The sequence below is a fragment of the Sciurus vulgaris genome (genome assembly GCF_902686455.1).
Source record: "Sciurus vulgaris genome assembly, chromosome: 7".
NCBI lineage: Eukaryota > Metazoa > Chordata > Mammalia > Rodentia > Sciuridae > Sciurus > Sciurus vulgaris.
This window is the reverse complement of record NC_136467.1, coordinates 86,462,075-86,489,825: the sequence shown is the minus strand read 5'-3', so window position 1 is coordinate 86,489,825 and position 27,751 is coordinate 86,462,075. Positions and strand designations below refer to the sequence as shown.

Here is a 27,751-nt window from a genome sequence, read left to right as displayed (position 1 = left end):
CATTGATAGCAGTCAGTTTCTGGTTTATGCCAAGTTCCTAGAGCAGGCAGAGAAAATCTGTTATACAATAAAGGATCTGGCCATGTCCCAAGCATACCTGCAATAAAATGAGTTCTGATTAGAGAATATCTCTGATGTCCTCAAAAAGTTAATGTAGTTCAGTTAATTTTAGAAAAAAGTGTGAAAAAATTGGGGATGACTTTAAGATTTAAACTCCATTGAGTATCTTTCAATGGAATGCTCGGCATTACCTAGCAGGCCTTTGGGAGTTGTCCAGTTCTAGATGATGCCCTCCCTGCTTTTCACTGTCTCTGACTGGACTATCTTACTCCATATACTATAGAAAACTAATGGTAATGTAAATAATTCTAGTCCATAGAGATGCAAATGAGTTTTAACTGATGGAGTTGGCATTGATTATCCCCCTGAGAAAGAGATGAGAGATGATTCCAACATTATGTTTTATTTCCCAGTGGATCTTGATTAGTTTTGCATCAATTTGTAAATCTTCGTGTCAGTATTCCTGATTGCCTACATCAAGATTTGACCCTTTTTTTTTTTTTTTTTTTTTTTTTTTTTTTTTTTTTTTAAGGAGGATCAAGTAGCAAACTTTTAGGCTGTATGGATTATATAGTCCCTATTACCACTACACAATTCTGCTCTGGTAGCTCTGAACTAGTCAGTGAATGGATCTGACTGTGTTTCATAAAGCTTTATTTATAGACACTTAAATTGAATTAAATAAAATTTTCACATCACAAAATATCACAATTCTTTTGATGTTTTTCAACCATATAGAAATTTAAAAAATATGTTTAGCTGGTAGACTGTGGAGAAACAAGTGGTAGTCTGGATTTGGCCCACAGGGTTATAGTTTGTCAACCCAGGGCTTGTATTTGGTCTATTCTTTGGATTCTTTGAGTCAATGGTAGCACCTTATTCATTTTCTCATTAACTAACCACCTTATTGGTAAATAAAATATTCAACATAAATTCATTTCACACCTTTAAAAATTAAATTTTGGGCTGGAGATGTGCCTGAGTTGGTAGAGTGCTGGCCTAGCATGCACAAGGCCCTGAGTTCAGTATTTATACCACCCCCTTGGTTTTATATATATTTCAGTTGAGGTATTAGGAGATCCTGAATCAAAAGGTTAAGTGATTCTTTTCCCTCAGTGAATAATAGAATTCTGAGGAGTCTTCAGAACTTCATCCATGCCTGAGTTCTTCTGCAAAGGAAACTGAAGTTGGACATCAGGAGACGGACCCAGCATGCATATGTTTGAAAAGGTTTCCAGGAGATTCTAAGGTGTAGCCAGTGAATTACAGGAATTGGTACTTGAAAAAAATAATTTTTGGCATATAAAAGGTAAATTGTTTTAAGATATAAAATGTATAATAAAAATAGAACTCCTGTGATATTATTAATAATGTGTATAATATTCTTTTAGTATACAGCATTCTCTAATATGAAAGAGAAAATCTAAATCAATTTAATTAATCTCATAGTTTTTCTAATTGGTTGGAACTTGGTAGTATAAGATTTCTGCTAAAGAATTAAGTGTGTATTTAGTTTATTTAAGCCTCCTTTCATTCAAGAAAGAATTTCAGGAGGACTAAAGACCTAGCAGGGCTAGCAAGAAATCTTTTTTTTTTTTTTCCCAAGGTTTTTTTTTTTATTTTTATGCAAGAAACCTTTTTTAGAGGTGCTTAGTTTTTGGATGGGAAGACTTGGAGAATCTTTTTAAAGCAGGAATTGTGAATTTTCCAAATCTCAAAGTTTTGAGTGGCTTCAAGGTACGCCCTTTAAATGTAATGGTTTAGCTGCAAAAGACCAAGAGATTTTTTTTTTTTTTTTTTTTTTTTGCGGTGCTGGGGATTGAACCCAGGGCCTTGTGCTTGCGAGGCAAGCACTCTACCAACTGAGCTATATCCCCAGCCCAAAGATTTTATTCTTTGCAAAGGAATAAAATTTTCTATCTTGAAGAGTCTTTCCATATATTTTCTCTGTTATGGTCCTCCCAGGTTTTAATATATATCACAAAAGATATATTTGAATTGTGTACAGATTTATAATGTTTTTCCTACAACAAACTCCAATTTTTCCCATCATTTGTTTCAATATCAGTTACTCAAATAGTCAACACATCGAAGCCTTCCTTGGACTTTTCGTCTTGGCTCTCCCTCTTTTGCTTTGGGCATTATGTGCATCTGGTCCCTTCTGCTCTGACTCAGTCACATGCACTGCAGCTTTGCTGTGCCTGAGACTTTGAATTGAAGGCTATACATTTTTTGTGCTTTCTCCCTCTTTCCTTTTAGTAAGTCTCAGTGTACTTTCCTTTAAAATTATAATTACTAACTCATGTTAACCGTATGGATTAGTAGGCTTCACTATAACATTTCAATACATGCTTGTCCCCAGTGTACTTGCACTACTGACATATTTTGCTATCGCTTTCTTTCCTATAGGTTTGTTTTTTATTTTGTTTAGGTCTATTAACACTTCTCTGAGAAAGGCAAAGTAGGTGTTGTTACACCACATACAAATGAAAAATCTGAGACTCAGATAAATTAAAGTCTTATTCACAATTAATTTCTGATAGAATCGGTGATAAAGTTTTTAACATATCCTTTTTATTTTCACAGAAAAAGCCAAAAGCTCTTCTTTGCCTCCTGGTTTACCAGGGTATCATTCATTCATCCATGTATTTGTGGTTGCATTCATTCAGCAAAATTATTGAATATTTATCACCTGCCAGGTGCTTGCAAGGCATTGCTGCAATAGCAACAAACAAGAAAAATACATTCCTTTCTTTACTTGCTTCCAGTAGCTGAAAATACTGCAAACTGCAACTGATTGAGCACTTTCTGTGTATGTCATTATACCCAAAGGTCACAACCAATCCATGAGGCATTGTCACTACCACAGTGAAGAAACAGAGACTGAGGCATAGAAAGACTGATAAACTATTAATATAGCATCAATGAAGATGTCCTGGAAGTTGGAAAGTACACTCATGGTCTCAAAGAACAACTGGTAGCTTAGCAAGGTGCTAGAAATGGTATATGTTGTGAAGAGCCAGATGGAAAAGGAGCTGGGAGTGGGTACTTCTAACAAAGTGAAGTTGCTGAATCTTTAGGAATGAATGCTACTTATAGCACTGAACAATGACCCTGCCAGTCAGGAACACATGGGCTGACTAACATTACTGACATGTTATATGTAACAAAAGGTCAGACTTTTACCTTTTAATAGTGGATCTGTAAACCTCTTAAATCCTGTTTTCTAGGTAGTATAACTGCAGGTGTTGGGAGAGACAAGTTTACAAGCAAGGTCCTTCCTTTTCTCACTTTGGTTAGTGAGAGTTTGGAATCTGAAGTTTGGGTTAACATCAGGCAGAATCCAGAGAAATATTTTTACAATGAAAACACAGACTGTAGACATTTTGAGTTATGAAAAATTACATCAGGGGCATTTTAACACTAGAAATCCTGGCAATTTAGCAAAAGTCTAGTTTATATTCCTCATAAAGTTTCACGACAAAAGAGTAATTGCATTTTTTAGCAATAAACTTTTTCTCCGGAGAGCAGCTCACCCTGTTAAACCCTAGGCCTTGATGAAGCTAGTGCTGAAATTAATGAACCAAATAGAGAAATTGAAAGACGGAAGAGTCAAATTACTTGAGATAAGGAAAAGCAAATTAAATCAAGTAAGAAAAATGGGAATCTGATTCCATACTGTATTGGGGGATTAGTAACTCAGGTTCCCACCTGAAGAGAAGGCCTCAGCACCGTGCCTAGCAATCTTCAAGGAAAATAGTTTCAGATACCAACACACTTATGCAATGGTTACTGTTTGCAAATAAGTGCAACAGAATGTGCACATTTGAAGGAGAAATTAGATTCATGAGTACTAAAAAGAAGACAAAAATCCATTAGCTATGTATAGAAGATAACCCATCCTGATTTAACTTTATGAAACTTTTTTTTTTTTTTTTTGTATGAGGGATTGAACTCAGGGGCACTCAACCACTAAGCCACCACATCCCCAACCCTATTTTGTATTTTACTTAGAGACAGGGAATCACTGAGTTGCTTAGTTTCTTTCTTTTGCTGACACTGACTTTGAACTCTTGATCCTCCTGCCTCAGCCTCCCAAGCTGCCAGGATTACACTGCACCCAGCTAATTTCATGAAAATTTCTCAGAAAAATTTAAACCTGAGTATCAATGCACATCAGGAAAAGAAAACAAAAACAGACATGGAAGAAAATAGGACCTTCATAGTACAGAGAGGAACTTCACTGTGATGTGAAAAGCATCTGGTTGTGAGTGGAATGAGGGGCATCTTGGATGACTCTTAGGTTTATGTCTTGGGCACTCTCACCAATGCCATTTGTATTCTTTGAAATAGGGAGTAAAGGAGGAGAACCCACAGTATTTTTATTGATAATCTGTAAAATGGAGAGACAAGAACCTGTTGGATCTTACAAGATGGTTAAAAGTAAGATTAATTAAATAAAAAGTCCTGAAATTTTGAAAATGTTAAAGTCCAAATATAAGTTATAGTTTTATTATGGTGAAGCTGTGCTTCTCCAAGCTCTCTTCCCCCTACATCTGAGTCTCTTGAGACTCCATTAGAAATGAAATTTGCCCTACCTCAGAACTATAGAATCAGAAACTCTGGGGTAGGACTTAGCAATTAGTGCTTTAAGAAGCCCACTGGAACTACACTGAGATGCCATCTCACTCCAGTCAGAATGGCAATCATCAAGAATACAAGCAACTATAAGTGTTGGCGAGGATGTGGGGCAAAAGGTACACTCATACATTGCTGGTGGGACTGCAAATTGGTGCAGCTACTCTGGAAAGCAATATGGAGATTCCTCAGGAAACTTGAATGGGAACCACCATTTGACCCAGCTATCCACTCCTTGGCTTACACCCAAAGGACTTAAAAATCAACATACTATAGTGACATGACCACATCAATGTTTACAGCAGCTCAATTCACAATAACAAAGCTATGGAACCAGCCTAGATGTCCTTCAACAGATGAATGGATAAAGAAAATGTGTTATATACACACAATGGAATGAAAACATAGCATTTGCCGGTAAATGGATGGAACTGGAGACTGTCATGCTAAGTGAAATAAACCAATCCCAAAAAAACCAAAGGCTGAAAGTTCTCTCTGATGTGTGGATGCTAACACACAATAAGTGTGGGGACTGGAAGAATAGAAGTTCATTGGATTAGACAAAGGGGAATGAAGGGAAGGGAGGAGGGCTGGAAATAGGAAAGACAGTAGAATAAATTGGACATAACTTTCCTATGTTCATATATGAATACAAGACCAGTGAAACTGCACATCATGTACAACCACAAGAATGGGATCCTAATTAGAATAAGTTATACTCCATGCATGTATAATATGTCAAAATACTCTTTACTGTCATATATATCTAAGAAGAACAAATTAAAAGAAAGGGAGAGAGAGAGAGAGAGAGAGAGAGAGAGAGAGAGAGAGAGAGAGAGAGAGAGAGAGAGAGAGAGAGAAAGAAAAGATAAAAGACCACTGGAGGAAATTCTGATTCCTGGAAAAGTTTGAGATAGTGGTAGAGGAAAGGTTCTACAACTTGTTAAGGGAAAATTCAGTGAATGAAGCACTGGGTGCAACTCCAACCCTGATCTGCCCCTAAGGAGAATATAAAACAATATATTTCTTCTGCTTTAAGCCTCTTAGTTCCTACTTTATTCACAGGTTAATTCTTTATTGTATTTTGCTAGTAAGTGTTATACAAATATTTATGTTTAATACCAAAATCTAATGAATTCCACAAAGGGAGAATTCTGCTTTTAAAATTAATTAAAGGCAAAAAAAAAAAATCAACTTTAGGCAATAGCTTTGTGTTTGACAAGCAGGAAATCATAGCATGATTACACTGAAGTTCCTTTAGAAATGTTCTTTCATTTGACATTTAAAATGCTTTTTATATCAATGAATGTCATCTTGGAAAAATAAATGACATTTTGTGTTATATATCTGAAGAACTTGTTAAAAAGCAAATGCATGTTAAAAAGCATGTTTGAATTTCTAGGTTGTTGTCAACCCAAGCTGGTTAACATACTTCTTTGCTTACTTCTTAATAGAATATAAATCCTAAGGAGGAAAAGAACTGGTATGATAGCTTTTAGTGTTTTTTTTTTTTTTTTTTTTCTGAGTTACTGTTGCAGAAGATATTTTATATTTCAGTCACTTAAAAGAATTGCTTTTTCCCTCAAGGCATTCTATAAGTTGGTTCTGTAAATATACTCTCATACACACACACACACATGCACACACATAAATACTTGTGTGTCTCTATATGATATGTATGTATGCACGCTGAGTCATACATATAACATATGTATACACATTTGTTGATACATATTTTGTAAATACATATTTGAAGATATTACTCTAGTGCAGCATATTCTAGGTAGAAGGAATCATGTGCCAAGAAGGCAAGAAGATAGCTTAGAAGTAAAAAATTTTGGGGGGGATACCTTAATAGTTCCAATTGGAGCTATTTCCAACTCAAGTTTCTAAGCATGTACTCACTTCCAAATGATTTACAAAAGGCACTTTAACTGCCCTTAGTGCCTTAGATGCCTGGCTAATTTTATGTCCTTGATATTGACGATTGCTTAAACTATAGTATTTAATCTGCTTTTATTTTATAGCATATTTTGAGGAATTTGCAAGATTTATTAAGCGAAATGAGTTGTATGTGAAGAAATCAAAGGCTAACCATATATTAATATTAAATCACAGAAAGATTCAACTCTATAGGACATATTTTAGGTGATGATGGTATCTGTGTGTGTGGGCGCTTATAGCAACCCACAAAAGCTGAATACAGAGGCAATGTGACCATGAGGAAGAAAACTGAAGGATTCAAGCAACAGTTTATTATTTAGTATCTGAATAAAAAAGATTTATCCAAACGTCTCTCCTCACCAGCAGTGAAGAATGCTCTAATGACAGCTATCTTTCTGAGCAAATCAACTCTTTCCACTTTTAACATTTTAACTGTGGTTTGAAGATAAAACATTACATTGAGAAGATGTACATTTCTCTTCTATAGCTCTGCATCAACCATAGCAGTTTATAGTTCCAACTACCATAGAAGAAAAGCTGGGGAACATCCCCATGTTTAATAACCTGGAATATCAACATTATTATTAATGTCCATCCATCTTCTAACACCTATCCCACCTTTCATTCATTCATTCATTCATTCATTCGTTCATTTGTTCATCTAGAGAATGTCCCTAGGGCAGAAGAAAACAAGAACATAGATAAGAATTGGTATAAAAAAGAGTGAAACTGCTTTAATTAAAGGGCATTTAAAATGGATAACTGCATCAAGATGTCATTAAATGGGAATGATCCCAAGTTATGATGCTATTTATTTCTTTGATAGATTTGGGTGCACAAGGAAATATTTCCTTGGAAATATAAGCAATTACTTAGTTACTTTAGGTTACCTAATATAGTGTGTTATGGTTTGAATGTGAGGTGTCCCCCAAAAGCTCATGTGTGAGACAATGCAAGAAGGTTTGGAGGAAACATATTGGGTTACAGCCTTAACCTAAGTAATCCCATTAGGGATTAATTGAGTGGTAACTGGAGGCAGGTGGGGTGTGGCTGGAGGAAGTGGTTCACTGGGGGTGTGGCTATGGGGTATATATTTTGTATCTGGAGACTAGAGTCTCTCTGCTTCTTGATGTTCCTGTGAGCTGCTTCTCTCCACTACACTCTTCGGCCATGATGTTCATCCTCACCTGAAGCCCTGAAGAATGGAGTGGGCCTTCTATGTACTAAGACCTTTAAAACCATGAACCCTCATATAAACTTTTCATCCCCTAAAATTGTTCTGCTCAGATCTTTTAGTCATAGCAGTGAAATAGATGACTAAAACATAGTTGGAGAGAACCTCCTGCTTTTAGTTAAGTATAAGTAATGGGAAGGTTTTGAAGTACAAGACCATGTGTGTTTGTGACTCCCACAATATTGAAGTGAGGGGATGAGCTGGCAAGAGCTCTCAGCTGATATTGTTTGAGCAATGTTCCAGGACGCTGGTAGAAGTTCCTCATTGCTACTTGATGATGGTACCCCTGACTCTGATTAATCCTGGACCTTAGAATTATTCCTTGCCCTTCCCTTTCTGTATGCTATTTCAGGGAAGTAGGGATAGGGTATGGGCCCCTGTAGGTTATATTTCAAAGGCTTCCGTCCAATCTTGTTTCTGGCCGGGTTTAGTTGATGTGGTGCACAGGTTAGGAAGAAGTGGGGGCCTTTCGCTCTGAGCACCAACTGCATATTCTGGCAACAGTTCTGTGTGGCTCCAGTTCCCAAAGGACAGGTGATCTAGGCTTTCCACTTTCTTCAAGTGAGCTGACCCGTGGGCTCTGGCAAAGCCCATCTTCCTTTGTCCCTAACCTGTGGGGGCAGAAGTGTCCTGCCTATTTTAATCTCTGAGTAACCCTTTTTTCTGTTTGACTTCCCCATTCTCCTCTCTCCGAGTTCCCTGTCTTGGTGAATAATTAGCTTGAAATTTGAAGTTGGTGATATTTGACTGTTTTTAGCTTAGAAAGATGGTAACGGATGCTTAACATGTTTATTATTATTATTTTTTGGATAGATTCTGATTGATATGGGTCAACTAAGGAAGGGAACTGACTGACCAAAAAGGAATTTTAAAATACTGGCTCAAGCAGGGAGACAGAGACACAATGGGTGAGAGGGCAGAGAGAGGAAGAATCACTTGCTAATCCAGGGGATATGCATGGGCTGCCAGTAGTTTTCAGGGGGAATCAGGTCATACTACAATCTTAAATACTCTAGTTGAGTCAATAGTGACGAGAAAATAGAAAGCTGATTCCAGAACCCTGATGGAAAGTATTTATATTTCAGTGAATACATGAAAAAATTAATGCATTTCTCATCTAAAATAATGGCTTAGTGACTTTCAGCAAATCCTTGTTATCCTCATAAGCTCATGTCTACATTGTTTCTGTTGTCATCTGAATCGGTCCATCCCTCCTACTCCTTTATTTGGTGTAGGCTGGACAAAGTCTGGAAAGCAGTTCCAGTTAAACAGGTTTAGGAATCATGACTTGGTTGTGTCTGTGCTGAACTGTACTGGATTCTGAGGCAAAATGGGAAATGTGCTCCCCTGTATACACTTATCAAAATATTCTTCTAGATTTTGAACCAAAAAGAAAAAGTTAATAAAACCTCTACAGTAAAGGATGACTATATCTGAAACCCTGTGGTGCCCAATCTGTGTGCACGCCTGTCAACCCTCATAAACCTGTCTGAAGGGCCTCGCAGGTCAGGAACCATGGGCAGATAGGAAATGATTATTTCTGCTGCACAGTAATGCAGGGTTGTAAAACTAACAGTAGCCTATCTTTATTTAAAAAATGGATTTTTAATCATGAATTTTTTTGCATAGCTTTTTTTTTTTAAATATTGTATTTACATATTACCTTAATTACTGAGTTTTAAGCTGCCCCTTAACTTTCATGCCTGAGGCTAGTGTTTCATTTCTAGGGCCCCAATCCTGGTCCTGCTGGGAGGCTTCGTGCTACACAGGCATCCAGGCTATGCTGAGACTAGGTGAAGAGGAGGAATCAAGAAAAAGTTCATACAGTTCTATGCAGGAATTCACAACAGGAAGGTTCTAAGGAGTTGGAAGAAAGCAAAACAAACAGACAAACAAAAACATCTCACTGTGGACTGAAGGGCTTCATAATTATTGTAATAAAGTCTGAGGGGAAATAAAGTAACCCAGGTCCATCAAATCCTGGGCAAATTGACCTTGAATTGGTGTGAGGTCATTGAAGGCTCAGATCTAGTTGGGAATCCATATAGAGATACCGTATTGCAGATCATGAGTTTGCAAAGGAAGTTTGAAATTAGGCAAATGGCCTTAGAGTAGAGGAGAATGATGCTTGTAATACAATTTGTCCTTATCAAGCAAAGTAGTTATCAATAATGAAAGTTGAAAGATATCATTTCAGGGATATTGCTATAAAATGCATAAAATGTCAAATTGGATGTCTTGCCCGACCTCACAGAAGGAAGCAGAGAAGGTTAAAAATGAGGATGGAAAATGAGATTCCCTAAGGGAGAAATGAATGGAGAAATACATGGGTTTACATGTGAAGGCCAAAGACTGAAAAATAAAAATAAAAACAAAACAAAACAAGCGGACAAACCAATAAGACTTAAGATGATTCTAAAGAAACAGGAGACGTTCATATCTTTCATAGATAATAAAACAATGGATCAAACTGCTCCATAAATGAGACTATTAACATATCATTAAATCTTAGAAAACTTTTCTCAAAATCGTTTTCCCCCTTGTCATTAGCCAGGAACAAAGGACACCCATGGATGTATAGCAAGGCAATGGAGGCCTAGGTACTGCAATAGTAGTTTCCTGGTTTTCTTTGGCTATGTCTAAGCTCCTCTGTGCCCAACAAGGAAGAAATCTCACAGGGAGAGGCAGTAAGTGAGCAGATGTGGGATGAAATATAAAAGGACCCTCAGCAAGGGCCTCTCACACTGTTCACCTGGTTGTCACCTAGGAATATGGGGAGGGTCTTTGGATTTCAGTCCAGTACTAAAGTTTTGTTATCCAAGTGTTCTCACTCTCATTTCCAAAGGAAGCCTTTTGAAATATTTAACTTCCTAGAACCACACAGGAATCATGATAAATCTTATAAGAAAGTTAGCAAATTATAGCATAGCAGCAGTCCGGCTTTGTCCAGCTGATTCCTTGAATTAATTTTGCTTTTCTCCTTTCAGCTAGTGGATGCTCCTTTCTACCTCAGGTCCTGGAAGAAGTGTGATTCCCAGGAAAAGGCCCAAGTTGTAGCCCCAGCTCCCCTTCAGGAAGTCCCTGTGTTCCCAGCAAGGGTATTTCCAGCCGTCTTTGGTGACTGGGTTTGTACTGAGCATTACTGGTCTTCTTCTAAGGTCTCTTGCTGTGTTCAATGTCTCTTCTGCTATCCTCCATATCCTATGATTGTAAAAAATATCTCAAACAAATAAAGATACTTTTAGTTATTTCAGCTTTATTCTTTCTATCTCATTTTCTTTCCTCTGGCCTTCTTCCTCCTCTTCATGGTTCCCCAAGCTGTAACATTACTTGCCGATCTCCTTAAATAAGGCAAAACATCATGAACAACTATCTGTACTCGAATTTAACAAAAATTTAAAACAAAAAGGGTGCACATAATTTGCTGAGTACCCTGGTGATACTCTGACTTTCAAAATTGAAGAAATTTACCAAAAGATTGTTCAGTAATGTCATAAATAGACGAGTCTAAAATATTGCCAACTTTCAAGTAAAGCCCCCAAATCATTGGGAAATTTGTCACCCTGCAGAATGAAGATGGGTTTGAGACTCCAAACTAAAGAGATAAATTTACTTAAACTCAAAATATATGCAGATCTTGTGTTTTTACCATGTATATACAAAAGATAACTGTAAGGAGATGAAAAGCTAGACTATAGTAATCAGTTTACTATATATACAAATATTAAACATAGTATATGTAATTTCTATACAAACCTGAAAAAATCATACATCTATGCTTATACAAAACAATACATTATAAATAGACATATTAATTTATCTTCCTGCAAATGCTCTCATTTATTACATCTCTATAAATGAAGCTTGGCAAGTTTCAGAAATGCTGATGTTAGATGACATTTAGTAAGCATTTTATTAAAATTCTGTGGATTAGCACTTGTTTTAACATTTAAAATAGCATAAAGCTAATATATGTTCTCTGGCAAGGATTTTGCTTAAGCTGACAATACAGAGAACTTGCCAGCTAGCAATGGAGAATTGTTATTTTTCTATTGCATTCATTGCCAAGGAAAAAAAATTGAGGTAGAAGAAATTGCAAATCCTTTATCTTTTATTTTACTTAGTGGTCAAAATATCTTAAATCCTACCTGAGATTAACAGGATCTATTCAAAGACAATGATTTCATTTTCCTGACATTTACGTTTTTAAGGTCATATGGACATTGTGACCTGTTATTTTGAATAGAAGTGCATGATGCCCCTTCTATAAAGTGACCACTGCTCACAACTTGTAATCTACTGATACTTTAGCAATGCAGTTTCACCATCTTAAAACTTAAAAATGATGGGTCTGGGGCTGTGGCTCAGTGGTAGAGCGCTTGCTTAGCATGTCTGAGGAACTGAGTTCGATCCTCAGCACTGCATATAAATTAAAAAAAAAAGGTCTATTGATAACTAAAAAATATTTAAAATAAACTTAAAAATGAAACTATTCACGGAGGTTTTTATCCATGTCCCTCAATCCATTTAAAAATACTCCTGCTATTTCTACCTCAGGAGTGTTAAGATGCCACTTTTCCTCAAGTTGAGGGCTACTTCTTTGATTAAAGTGTTTATTTATTGGATCATATTGTGCTCCTTAAGCAATGCAATTCTCCATAACAGGACCCAGGGCAATATTCCTTCTCTATGTTCTCAAGGATGCCATGACTTCTCTTGGTTACTCTCTGTCTTCAAGCTATTTGCCTAACTGGTATTTACCACTCTATAAAATTTAGGTGAAAGGGGCGGAATTACTTCTTTCCCACCCTAATTATGATGTTAACTCATGTGGGTCAAGATATGAACAGATGAGGTAGAAATCCTTGCAGCATGCGTCATTCACTTGAGAACTGATGGGGGAATGCAGAATTTAAGCAAGTGGTTATGTGTGACTTTGGCCACCTACTGTATGCCATCCCTGTGCCTCTCTTTATGGTTTTACTCGGACAAACTTCTCTGTATTCTTATTCAAGGTTGAGTGCATTTTTCCTGCTTTCTCTTCTTTTACTAGGAGCTTCTTCCCATCCCACAAATACTGATTATCTATCGCCATGATTGACAAACATGTCATTTGTTATGACTAAGGGCATTCCATCAGCCAAACACATTTTATCTTTGCAAGAGATGAATCATTGAATTATTACCTGATTTTGCCTCTCCTAGTCCTGGTTTTGCATCTTTTTGCTGATGTAAAATATAAAACACCTTCTGTTTTTTATCTACTCTATGGAGGTCATTCAAGACATATTGTGCGATTAATTTTATGTGTCAACTTGGCTAGACCACAGTATCCAATTATTTGGACAAATATTATTCTAGATGTCTCTGTGAAAGTAGTTTTAAGTTGAGATTAACATTTTAATTAGGACTTTGAGGAAAGCAGATTACTCTCTACAGTATTGGTGGGCCTCATCTAATTGAGTTGAAGGTCTGAATAGAAAAAGATTGATCTCTCTGGAGGAAAAGAGAATTCTGCCAGGAGATGGCCTTCAAACTTGAACTACCCTCCGTCTCCAGCCTGCCACCTTACCTTGCAGATTTTGGACTTGCCTCTCTCCACAGTCGTGTGAGCCAAATCTTTAAAGTACATCTCTCTTTGAGAATGAATATGTTGTTCATTGTATCTTATTAGGTTTTCAACTCCAGGGTGGGAAGAAATTTGTTGATTCATATACAACACAGATGATCATGGGATGTTCAGTCTCATGGTGATATAGACTCTTTGATCTGCTTTCCTCCTTTATTCAACATTATCCAGCGTAGTCTCTGGTTTATTTTAATTTGTTTGCTGAGAAAAATATCTTGTATCTTTTCTTTCCTTTCCTTTGCCTCCACTCTCATCTCTACCTCCAAAAGTTCCCACTAAGTACAAGACAAAATCTCCTTATGTCCTACTTTCACTCTCCATGCTGTGACCAGACTAACTTTCTTAAGGCCGATTTTTATCATTCCCGTCTATATTTTGAAAATCCAGAACAAAATCATTTCTCTAACTTCCAGAAACCTGCCTGACACATATCCTTCCCTGATTATTTCTCTTCATTCTTCTCTGAAACTAACTGCACACTTTGCATCTTTGCTCCTGAAACTTGTACTGGAAAGGTCATCGCCCGTCTCTTCAGCAAGGTCCTCTCACAGCTCCTGGCCTATCTACAGCTCTCCAAAGGCTGTCTCTGATGCCCAGCTTCTCACTGACTTTCCTCTTCTCTGATATAACACAGTTAATAGACATATGTTTAGCCCATATACAGTTCTTTGTTTTGTTCTTAAATTTTATACATAAATTCTTCCATTGTTCATTACTTCCTAAGTGCAGTATTGAATAAAGGCAAGAGGTGGAAAGCACACTGTGGTTCAGGGAGAACCTTAATTTCCTGTCCTTCTCTGTGCTTGTTGAACAACTATGTTGAAGTTTCAGCAGGACTATAATTAAGAGTTTTCCAACATGAAGTTTTGATTGACCCCCAAATGTAGGCCTTGGGAACCTCACAGACAAGTGACTGTGTATAGTTGTTCTATAGATGGGACTGCATCTTTGAAAGCTGTCCTAACTGGATACCACAGATTACCTGGCTCAAATAACAGATATGCATTTCTCACAACTTTGGAGACCAGGAAGATCATGGCACTGGTGAATTCAGTGTCCAGTGAGGGGGTATCCTTGTAGTTTTGCAGATGGTTGTTCTCAGAGAGAGAGAGAGAGAGAGAGAGAGAGAGAGAGAGAGAGAGCGAGAGAGAGGAAGTGATAGATAGATATCATCTCTGTTCTGTTTCTCCTTACAAGGGTCCTGTTTTCATGACCCAATTACCTCCCAAAGAGCCCACTCCCAAATAACATCACATTCAGGATGTAAGCTCCAAGTCTGAATTTTGGGGGGATGCAAACCAAAATTTAGTCCATAGCAACAGCAATTTATTTCCTCCAATATTTTTACCATGGCATGTTTTAAAATTGTTTTTCTTTAAGTCTTACAGTAACCTTTTTTCCTGGAAACTTTCCCAATTTTCTACATGTAATAACTGAGTAATATGTTTTTAATTTAAGATTTCTGCTAAAATTGTCATAATGGCTTAATTTTGAAATGCATTTAGGAGTTTATTCATTTAGTTGTTGTTCTTGTCATTAGAGTTGTTTATCAGGGAAGAATGATCAGGGAGCAGGGTTCAAGAGGTTTATTCTAATTGTTTCAGTGCCACTAAGTGTGAAAGGAAACAACTGAGCCAGCTTCCAGATATCTGTGAGGGAGCTGCACGGTTTGGTGACGTGGCACCTGCCTCTCGCCAGCTGAGCCCAGAGCTGCCACATGCTGGTTTTCTGGTGCTGGTGAGGCGCTAGCATTCAGCTAGTGTTAGTAAGATACAAACACAACTCCCACCGTGTGTCAGTGGTCACTCAGGAAATGAGAAGGGGTAGATTGCAGAACCTAAACTAAAAGTCAAAAATATGACCAATGCCCAAAATGAAAAGGAAAAAAATTAAAAAACCACTGGATCACTGAACGGAGTCACTAAATCAGGATACGTAGGAGGAGAAAGCAGCCCTACCAGATCTATAAATTTAAAGAAATCTTGGCAAGAGAGTCTTAAAGAAGTTTGTGAAGAGAAATTATGAGTCCCAGGAGTCTTTCTGTTTACCTTTTAGTATCCTGCATTTAGTTATCTCTTTTTCTCTTTCAAGTAGTGGCTAGATCAGTCAAAAGCTTTACTCTCATGGATAGTTATCAATCTCTCTCTTAATGTAAACCTGAAGTGATTAAAATGACCATGTCAAGGATCTCAGAAATATTAAAGGCTGGCATCTCCTGCCATGTGCTCACAAGTCACCTGACTATCCAGAGGTAACAAGAAAGAATATGTGAAATCACCACCCAGCCCAATCCCAGCTCACCGCTGCAGAGACTGAGACACACGTTGCCATTTCCCACTAATGAGCCTGTAACACGTTGTGCATTGCTCAGGTCAGTGTGTCCTGACGAATCCATTCAAGGCTTCAGAATTCCCTGTCTTGGTTTGATCTCATAAATTCCACTCAAATCAATCTACTTCTGTCAGCATTTCTAGCCTGGATTCCTGTTAAGAATCCTCTCATTGATCCCTTTCATTTGCTTACCTCCAGCCAGTTCTCCACAGTGCAGTCAGAAGACTTAAACTCAAATTTGGTGTGTCATTCTTTTGCTTAGAATCTTTTAGTGATTCTTAACAAGGTTCATAAAGCTCTACCTTTCCAGGGCTTCATCATTTTCTAATTCCTTCTAGTTAGTGTGGTTTTCTTCACTTTTCTTCAGTATGTTGTACAGCTTTCAGCTGCCTAAAACACTGTCCCTCATTTCTTAAATTTTTTTTTTACCTTCTTTTCATTCAGATAACAGCTTAAATGTTATTAAGGAGTATAATATATTTTATTATTTGTAAATTGTGTGCTATTTTGTATCAGCAAAATTTTATAGTAAATTTATATAATTTATATGTATACATATGACAACTTTTTTTTTTTTTTTTTTTGCCATTGGCTGTTGAATATTTACCAGCATACCTTTATAAGCTCAGTGGTTCCAGGAATATTGTGATATTGATTTCCTTCTGTTCTCTGCTTCACTTCCCCATCCCCTTGCTAGTTTCCTGTGATCATCTCTGAAATAAATTCTTTGTAATCAAATCCTTGTCTCAGAGTCTGTTTTGGTCAAATCCAAACAATGACAGTCACAGAGAGCATTTTCTTTGTTCACTATTTTATCCTCTGTGTCTAATAAATGTGTCTAATATTTGTTGTATGAATAAATGAATGAACACCCCAGAGAGATTCTACTAATTAAGGGAATTCACTAAAATCTTTGATCCTCTGTGGTCTACTGGCACATGAAGAATTCTTTTGTATCTGTGGTTTACAGACTTCTGGAATTCATCTGTGATGGACAGATCCCAATTTGCATGGGATCCCTGGGAAATCCTTGTTGCCATAGGACACAAAACCAGAGAATAGTCTTACATGATACAAAGGAAGAGAAAGAGAATTATTTTGAGGAAGGAAAAAGAAGTGGAAATTTTGCCATTAAGGTGAGATGCAGCTGCCAAGAGTTTCTGAAAACCATTTAAATATGTGAGTGTGCACACGTGAAGGAGTGTCAGTGTGGAAGGAAGAGAAAGATTCAATTTCTACCTGCATCTGCCTCTAGCTTCTTTGGAAAATGTTGAAAGAGATTCAACAGATAACTACTTTGCATAAAAATTGGACCATTTGGGGAGGGAGTTGGGAGCAGCCTGGGAAAAGGGTGATCATGAAGAGAAATTTGGGGGAATCTTTACTTGACAGCATGATGTAGCAGAAATTACCAGTGGAATGTTTCCAGTGGAAGGTGTAATTGACATGTTAAGACAGAGCTGTCTCTCTAATTTGAGGTTGTTGGTGGGTGGAGCTGAATGGTGACTTTCTTTTTTGCTCATCATCTCAATTACATTAAAATATAGTCTACTCACAGAGACATCACACATGAATGAGGCCCAGGGATAATCATGGAAATCTAGGCCATTAGCCTCCAGAATGGGGAGAAAGAGAAGAAAAAAGAACAGATTCAGACGGAGAAACAGGATGATTATCAGTTCACTAGAGAGTAGAGGGCCAGAACAAGAATTTCCTGGGAAATGCCAAAATATGGGGCAGCATGCTAAATTTCCCAGTCTGAAATTTCGAGGGACAGTACTAATTTACCTAATATCTAGGTTAAATCTAGAAGTACCGAATTTGAGAACTGGAAGAACTTCAACTTACTCTCATCTTTCCCTCGGCATTGTGAATTCTGTATCTGGGGGTGGGTGGATTGCAAGTCTTTGCTAGATGGCTACTCTTTCCTTTTTTTAGGTGACATTTTCCTCACGGACCTCACAGAACCATATTCTTGTTTTTTGGTGCACTCTACCACTGTACCATGCCCCTAGCTCCAGAAGAAAATTTGTAGCATACTCATGCTAGGAAAACCTTACTTTATGACAATGAAAAAGCAAAAATATTGATCACAGTGGCTGAAAGCTTTTTTTTTTTAATAAGTATTTTCAAGTCTATTTTCTTTATAAAGTGGCATAATTTAAATAGCATTTTGCAAGGCTTCCTGACTGAGAGGATATGTACATTTTCCCCCCCTTTTTGGTGAGGAGAGTGGCTTATTGCAAATTCCTTTCCCTCTTTGCCTACATTTACATTAATCACCATGGTAGTTGTCTCATCATACAGGTTAGAGCTGACTAAAGTTCTTCAGCACTTTCATTTTGACCTAAGTATTTACCAATAAGGAACCAGGCCCCACATGTAAGAATGTCTGTGGAGCTACCTGGGGACTTACCCAGAAAGGGAAACTACCCTCCAGGAGTCTATTGTCTGAGTCTGATAGCACTGATGGGTTTAGTAGGACAAAGGGACAAAGAGTTATGAAACTGTGATGATGTGCCAGACACAGGAGTTTTAAAAAAGGAATAAGAACATGTCCTTTTACTTCAGCAATTCAGTCTGGGAGAGATTCCAGACACACACAGCAATAATTTAAATATGATGTGGTAAGTGTTCGATGGAGGTATGCAGTCTTTTTGCTATGAAACCAGGAAACAGATGGTATTCATGAATCCTTTTTAGGGAGCAGTTGAGGAAAGCTTCACGAAAGGTGGCAAGCTAACTGGAACTTAAAGTATGAGTTGGAGGTCATCCTAGAAGAATGGAAGGGTTTATAAACTGCATAAAGGTGAAAAAACATGACCATGGATAACATTTTGGCAATGATGAGTGGTATGATCAGAACTGATGGTAGAAATGCTGTTTCTGGACCACTGATTTGACTCTGAGCTTCTTAGTAGACAGATTAAAAAGGAAAATGAATTGTTTTCATCAACTCTGACTTTCATGGAGGGATTATGATACACATTCATTTATTCACTTTCTTAGTTCACTCAACATATATTAATTTCCTGTCTAATGTATGCTGGCCATCTAGGTAGGCTCTGACAATATAGCGCTGAATAAGCAGACCAGAGTCCTTGACCTCATGGAACATTAGTAGCCAGTTTCTGTACTAAGGTCATTCAACTTAGTTCTCATTTCACTGACTACTTTTGATGAAGTCAAAGACTGAGATGAGAATAAGAAGAGTTGAAAATGTGTACTGATTTTTAACATATTACCCATATAGGTAATAAAAGGTAAAAAAATGTTCAATTGTATAATACCTCTGCCTAAAGTTTGCTTCTTCACTTAAAATATTTCAAGTTATTAAGAATCCTGGATTACATTTTAAATGAATGCCTTGTAAGTGAAAAACATCTGTAATTTGGAAAAGAGAAGACAAAAGGCCTTTTCTTAATAGAACAGATGATCATTCTAATGAGCAAAACTGGGAATGTATTGCTGTCTATACACAGCTACACCAAACCAATTCACAAAACAATTTCTACCCTTATGATTTGATACTATTGAATGAGTTGTTGTGTGGAGGACAGGATGTCGAATTTCTTCTATATGTTTATAACTCTGACTTTTATGAATCAGAAGTAATCTTAACAGAAAACTTGCTCAGCAAGAAAGAATGGCTTGGGATTCAACTACTTTAAAAATATTAACACTAGAGGACCTCACAGTTATAACATTTGGTGTTCAAGGGGCACATTTTCCAAGTACTTTTTCTCAGACAATTAATTACTAAATTAAACTGCTTAAGTAAAAAGATTTCTAAGAGTGTTTTATTGGAATTCTAATGGCTTTGTGGGTGTTTGGTGACACTAACCTTCAGAAATTTTCCAGGGTAAAATTATCTTAATAATATCATGGAGTCCTCATTTTATCTGTGCATCAAAGAGATCCAGAATGGTTGATGAGTGAAGGAAGCCTTGGTCTTGTTTAAGGTACTCTTGTTTTTGCTCTTCATAGAGAAAAAGTGGGATTTTTATTTTTTAAAGTAGGACTCTTTTCTGGTTAGGGTCTCCATTTTTCACTAAGATATGGAATTTTTATTCCTAGCTGGGCTGATTATGAAAGCATATGGATCTCTCCTTAATTGGCAACAAAGAATATTTGCACCCTAGGCCCACATCAGCAAATAAAACTCTTTTTGCTCAACAATAGCCAAAAGCTCAGTTATGAGACATAATTTTTACTTACAGAGCATAGGCTAAAGGTTATGCAGCAATTCATTCTTTTAATTACTCTCAAATCTGTTCTATGTAGGTGGGCTGTCAGAACCTCACCTCTCTTAGATCTGTTGTAATGAAGTGGGCTTTGGTATTTATTACACATCTCTGGTGGGATCTCAGAGGGAATGCCTGACACTGGTTTTACACAGTGGGGAGGCTGGTGCAGACAGGACCTGGTTCATTAAAATCCAGACCATCCTCCCACTATAGAACCACAAGAGTAATTTTTCTTCTAAGCAATTTCCATGCTGTAAACATGCAGATCTAAATTACATGACTGATGGTGTTTTCCTTCTTACACAGTCTGCTCAGAAGCTCAGAGCCAAATTCATGAACCACCTAAAGCTAAGTTATACAACTTTATGATGTTCATTTTTTATACAATTTTCTCTACATTGTCATTTGATTTCTTGAAAAAAAATTATTGAGGTGAAACTCTAACAATATAAAATAAATCATTTATTTTATTTCTTATTATCACTACTTTTATTATTATTGTTATTATTCGTGGTGTTGGGGATTGAACCCAGGACCTTGCTTATGCAAAGCAAGTGCTCTACCAGTGAGTTACCATTGAGCTCCAAAACTAACCATTCAAAAATAAAATATACACCAAAAATTCTACCAGAAAACTTCTAGAACTCATAAATGAATTCAGCAAAGTAGCTGGATATAAATCAATACCCATAAATCAAATGCATTTCTATATATGTTATGAATCCACTACAAGAGAAATTAGGAAAACTACCCCATTCACAGTAGCCTCAAAAAAAAAAAAAAATACTTGGGGGCTGGGGAGATAGCTCAGTTGGTAGAGTGCTCGCCTTGCAAGCACAAGGCCCTGGGTTCAATCCCCAGCACCACAAAACAAAACAAAACAAAAAAAACAAAAAACAAAAAACAAACAAACTTGGAAATCAATCTAACAAACGGAGAACTCTACAATGAAAACTACAGAACACTAAAGAACAAAATTGAAGAAGACCTTAGAAGATGGAAAGATTGCCCATGTTCTTGGATAGGCAGAATTCATATTGTCAAAATGGTTATACTACCAAAAGTGTTATGCAGATTCAATGCAATTCCTTTTAAAATCTCAATGACATTCTTCATGGAACTAGAAAAAGCAATTGTGACATTCATTTAGAAAAATATGAGAGTCAGAATAGTCAAGGCAATCCTTAGCAAGAAGAGTGAAGCAGGTGACATCACAATACCAGACTTTAAAGTGTACTACAGAGCAATAGTAACAAAATAGTTACAAAAAGAGCATGGTAAATGCACCAAAATAGACACATAGACCAATTGTACAAAATAGAAGACACAGAGACAAACCCACACAAATATGGTCATCTCACACAAGACAAAGGTGCCAAAAACATACATTGGAGAAAAGATAGCCTATTCAACAAATAGTGCTAGGGAAACTGAAAATCCATATGTAATAAAATGAAATTAAACCTCTATCTCTCACCCTACACAAAAATCAACTCAAAGTGGATTGAAGACTTTGGCACTAGAACACAGAACCTGCGCCTAACAGAAGAAAATGTAAACCCAAATCTTCATCATGAGAGCTTAGGACCTGACTTCCTTAACAAGACTCCTAAAGCACTAGAAGTAAAGTTAAGATTCTGTAAATGGGATGGATTCAAACTAAAAAGCTTTTTCTTAGCAAAGGAAACAATCAATAATGTGAAGAGAGAGCCTATAGAATGGGAGAAAATCTTTACCACCCACACCTCAGATATAGCACTAATCTCCAGAATACATAAAGAACTCAAAAAATTTAACACCAAAAAAACCAAATAACTCAATCAATAAATGGGCTAAGGAACTGAACAGACACTTCACAGAAGAAGAAAAACAATCCATCAACAAACATATGAAAAAATATTCATCATCTCTTGTAATTAGAGAGATGCAAATCAAAGCTACTCTAAGATTTCATTTTACTCCAGTCAGAATGACAATTATCAAGAATGTAAGCAATAATAAGTGTTGATGAGGATGTGGGGAAAAAGGTACACTCGTACATTGCTGGTGGGACTGCAGATTGGTGCAACCACTATGGAAAGTAGCATAGAGATCCCTAAGAAAACTTGGAATGGAACCACCATTTGCCCCAGCTATCCCACTCCCCAGTTTATGCCCAAAGGACTTAATATCAGCATATTACAGGAATGTAGCCACATCAATGTTTATAGCAGCTCAATTCACAATAGCTAAACTATGGAAGCAAACTAGATGCCCTTCAAAGATGAATGGATAAAGAAAATGTGGTACATAAACACAATGGAATATTACTCAGTCTTAAGAATGAAATTATGGCATTTGCAGGTAAATGGATGGAACTAGAGAATATCATGCTAAGTGAAGTAAGCCAATCCTGGAAAACCAAGGGTCAAATATTTTCTCTGATAAGCAGATGCTGATCCATAGTTGGGAGTGGGTAGGGAAAAATGAAGGTACTTTGGATTATGCAGAGGGCAGTGAGGGGAGGGATGGGGTGGTGGGGATGGGAAGGACAGTAGAATGAGATAGACATTATTACCCTTCATACATATATGATTACACTATTGGTGTGACTCAGCACCGTGTACAGCCAGAGGAATGAGAAGTTATGTTCCATTTGTGCATAATGCGTCAAAATGCATTCTACTGTCACATAACCAATTAGAACAAATTAAAAAATTTAAAAAAGAAAAAGATTCAGTGATATTTAGTATATTCACAATGTTATGCAACCACTGCCACATCTGGTTTCAAAATATTTGTTTCACAAAAAGAGTCATCTTAGTTCTCTTTCATTTTTCTTTTGATTCTTTAAAATGAAATCTTACATTGTAAGCATGTCTACGAAATGCCACAAATCTTTTTTTTTAAATGAACCAGGTTTTTAGTACACACATAAAAATATCTAAAACAAGCCCAAGTGCAGGAGGTGGAGAACATGGAGCCAGGGAGTAGAAGAAGAATGAAGCTGTCACTTTGTGCAAGCCAAATGAAAAAGGAATTTCAAGAAGGAAGTGGTCAAAAGAGCCACGTGCCAAAAATGTCACATGAAGTGAAGATGGAAATGATGCTGCCAATTGATTAGTTAGGAAGTCATACATGACTTTTATAAAGGCAAGTCTCTATAACATGTGGCTCTGAGGCAAAAACTTATTGGGATAAGGAGGTGAGATAATAGACTTGGAAGCCTAGAACATTTCAAAAAATTGACAGGGGAATGAAATAGAGAAGAAGCCATGTTTTGAGGGTAGAGTAAGTTTGAGGTTATTTTTTTTAAAGGTTGGGGCTACTTAAGTCAAATATGGTATAAGTGAAGAAAAGTTGAATGATGGTCCTGATTCTATGATCATCTCTGGGGTGAGCTTGAGTGAGTCACTTCACATCTCTAGCCTTGGTTTTCTCAACTGTGAAACACAGTGGCTTAACCAAATTACCTTGAGTATTCCTTCCAGCTTTAGTGTTCTATGGTGTACTCATGGATAAAAGGAATGTGAAAATAAAACAAGAACAGTAAAGCAATTTTCAAAATATAATAATGTTTTTGTCACAGATACACTAATTTTTATTGGTCTACTTGAAATGCTGATTGTATAATTGGATTTTATGATATTATAATAAAAGAATCTAGTGAGCATTTAATTTCAATCATTTTGCCAAAAGGTGTGTTTCATTGTGTCCAATAACCTCTCAAATAATTTGCAAGTCAACATGATGGTCGATGCGGATTGTGGTTGATTATAAGTAGTTAAAAATTCTTTGGTAATTCATCTTGTCCCATTGACAAGATGTTTCTTTTTTTTTTTTTTTTTTATCCTTGAATATGGAAGGGCTCTCTGCAGCTGCTTAGCCATCAGAATGTGAGAAAATGATGTTATTTCTGGGCCCTTAAGAGAATGGAATGCTGACTATTTTGACCTGGCTTCTATGCTGTGAGGAAGCCCAAGCATCCCCATGGAGAGGCCCCATAGGGAACAAATGAGGCCCTAGGCAATAGCTCTGATTGAGAACTGACTTGCTAGACATGCGTGTGTGTGTGAACCATCTTGAAAATGAATCTTCAACACCAATAGAGATGTTCTAACTGGCACACATGGAGCAGAGAAGGGCTGCCCTCGCTGATCTCTGCCCAAATTTCAGATTTAAAGAAAAAATAAGTGGCCAAAGTCATTAATTTTAGGAACGATGCATAACACAGTAATATATAACTGTATCGTGTTATTTGTCATTCATCTAGTAAACCAAATCACACTGGATAGGTGATTCTGCTATCATGACATATAAGTATTTCTGAAAAGACTTGTATTCTATAAAATTGCATACCAATTGTGTACAACATTTATGAGGAAAATAAGATTGATGTAGAATTTTGCAAAGATAGCCCTAACTAAAACAGTAACAGTCCTGTTAAAAATAACAGCCATTGACTGGGTGCAGTGGCACATGCCTGTTATCCCGGAGATTTGGGAGGCTGAGACAGGAGAATCACAAGTTCAAGGTTGGCCTCAGCAACTTATGATACCCTGTCTCAAAATAAAAATAAAAAGACGTGAGGAGTGGCTCAGTGGTAAAATGACCCTGGGTTAAATCACCAGTACTATTAAAACAAAACGAAACAGAACAAAATCCATAAAAAATTTCTACTGGTATTCACACTTAGAATCACAGTGCATTCTTATAGGCCTGTATCCTTGGACTTGTATTTCATAAAAGATATTTTTACTTGTAGTTTTACCAGTGTCCACTATAAAGTGGACAGAATAGGGGTTCTTGGAGCACTAAATCATCTACTTATTGAACTACAGAAGGTTCTCCTGCAAGAATTTCAGTCCCTTTCTCCAAGGTCTTCATATATGGCTGAAGATTTCTTTTTAACTATGAGAAGGATTAATCCTATTGCCTTTTGAAGTTCTTGGAAATTCAAAAGTGAATCAAGAGATCTTGTGAGTATCAACTTTCTTATTTGTTGTAGAGCATAAACAGCACATCTGTATGTGGTGTGGAGAACAACAGGCCAAGAATAAGGACCCAATCCTCTATTGCCATAGCCTGCATCATGAACCTCAGCCTTGTAGCCCACCTTGTCTGATGGACTCAGTTTCAAAGGCAGAAGAGATTGCTGTTCTGTGTGGGCAGCAGTTGGTGCTGCTTTGGTTTCAGTTTCCTTCACCAGATCTGCCAGAAAGGCTTGTCAGTACTCACTGTGGGATGGAAACTAGAGCTGAGAGAAGGACCCTGGGTATCCTGTTCCTCAGAAGCCAGTTCAGGGGACAGCTCTTCTGTCGGAAGTGCTGGTGAGAACAAATCTTCTCTTGTGGGGCAATGACTTTGTCACAGGTCTTTGAGGTAGCGTCACCGATGGATTCCTAACAGAGAATGTTGTCATCTATCACTGACTTTGTGCAAAGAAACTCACCAGGTTGTCCAGGTCCTTCTCTGTCTACTGTCTCGACCCTGGGTTCAATAAGGGGAAGCTCTGGACTCAAAGCAGCATCCTGAAGAATGAATTTAGAAAGAAAGATTGAGGCAGAACATGTTTTATACATGAGAAGGGTTATAGTCCATATTTTACAAATTTTCATCTAATATTAAGCAAATTATTTTGTAGTTAGTATACATTTACTACAGAGGAAGATTTTGATTTAAAAATATGTCCTACAAGGATTACATGCACTGGTACAGTGATCTATTACATGATCTATTGCTTTTTGGCTAACTGGTTTGTCTGAAAAGGGCTCACTATTAACACTTTGAATTGCATATATCTTGTTCCAACTTTTTAATTCTTTCATTTTAAGAGGGAATAGAGTGTAGTCAACACTTATGAACACTGTAGTGACAACTTCTGGCATAAATTAAATTAATGTACCTTTAAGTACAAAAATTACTATTCATTATTTTTACTTTCTAAGATATTAAATTACATTTATGACCTCCCATAAATAAATATAGGTAAATGTAGGTAAGATCTTAAGAATTAAAAGTATATTTATAAGGTATGTTTATATTTCCAGTTATTTATGAAAATCAAAGCTAAATAATATATTCTGCTTTAATTACTCTTTTTGTTCATAAAAATGTGTTTGTTTTATTAAAAAGGGAGTACAACTTCACTCTAATTGAAAAGAAGCTCTAAATTCAAGGAAACTTTGAATTTTAGAATATTTGAAATGCAAGTTGAATTATATTTTATTAATACAGTTACTGGAAGTGGGTTAACCAAGCACAGCCTGTAAAAACAGAGAATTATAATTAACATTGCAAAGGAGATTTTTCTCTATTCAGTACATAAACTGATTTTGTTTGATTAAAGGATTTGAAGCTTTGTTCCCATTTGAACAATAGGACAACAAACGCACTCACCTTTATGACATCAGCAAGGGGTGTGGGCAACCCTGAGTGGGTGTCAGGTTTGGAGACTGGCGACAGTAAAACTTCTGTGGGTGAAAAATCATAGAGTTTGACAGTTTATTTTTTTCTTTTATGATTGGGGCAATAAAACAGGGTTGAAAAATGTGGCAATAGCCCTTCTTAAGGAGCAGTACAACTAATCATTAAGAAATCAGCATTGCATAGACTAGTGATTATTAATCTCATTGGTTCATTGAAGAACAAATACAAAGGTTGCACCTTGCATACTTGTTTGATAAGAAGAGGGTAATGGTGGGGAGAGGCTGGTCAGTGGATACAAACGGGCTAGATAGGAGAAATAAGTGCTAGGGTTCTATGGCTCAGTGACTTAGTAAATTATTATTATTATTTACTACTACTACTACTACTACTACTACTACTAATGTATTTTATATTCCAAAATTTTCTAGAACAGAAGCTTTTGAATCCCCTCATCACAAAGAAATGATAAATGTATGAAGTGATGGATAGGTTAACTACCACAATTTGATCATTACATAATGAATACTTGAATCATTACATTGTATCCCATGAATATGTATAATTATTGTATCAATTCAAAATAATAAAAATTTAAAAAGAATAGTTCTTAAGTTCGATTATTAGGATGTTCAGTTCTGTTCTACAGATTCAGGCCAAGCATTGAGACTGACTGAGTAGGCCGGTGGAGATAAAAATATGACTAAGCTGACAAAGAAATAAATGGCTGGCATAACTACTGGAATCATGATCAGTTTGTGGAGTCCTGGTTCCTTCATTAAACCTGATTCTCAGAATATCCCAGAAGGCTCGACTCTGAGACAAACCCAGAGCATGAGATGGTTTCCGAGAGGAGGCTGAAGTTGACCTTCTTTGACTTTGGAGGTACATGATCTATCTGTCACAGTAAGGATCTGACCTTATTTCCTGCTAGAACACTGCATCAGGTTTCAGGGAGCTTTGAGATGTTTTTCAGTGTTAAGAGTTTGCCTATCTGAACCAGATAAAACTGAACCAGAAAAAGAACTGGCAAAAAATGACAAGACTATGCCATGTGATACTAAAATGGCTCCTGGGTCTCTCCAGGCACCCTCTGAGGATCCTGAGCATGTCCAGTTATCTTATTGACCTCTTTAGATCCATTTTCCTGTCCTATCCCTTTTACTTTCTGCCTTTGGAGGTTGACTGGTATACATTGCATCAATGGTTCCTTGCCTTCTGTCTTTGAGATGGCTTAGATCATGAGGGAGGTAGTAATGAGGC

General features: G+C 36.9%; 1 protein-coding gene across 1 annotated transcript in view; it reads right to left on the bottom strand.

The window, feature by feature from the left end:
- Window positions 1-27,751, bottom strand: part of IMPG1 (interphotoreceptor matrix proteoglycan 1) — a 155,773-nt gene that overhangs the window by 67,750 nt on the left and 60,272 nt on the right. Inside the window, exons 11-12 of the mRNA XM_079147372.1 lie at window positions 26,462-26,535; window positions 25,470-25,593 (exon numbers count right to left, since the gene is read on the bottom strand). Coding sequence (XP_079003498.1) covers window positions 25,470-25,593; window positions 26,462-26,535 — 198 coding nt within the window. The remainder of the gene's footprint in view (window positions 1-25,469; window positions 25,594-26,461; window positions 26,536-27,751) is intronic.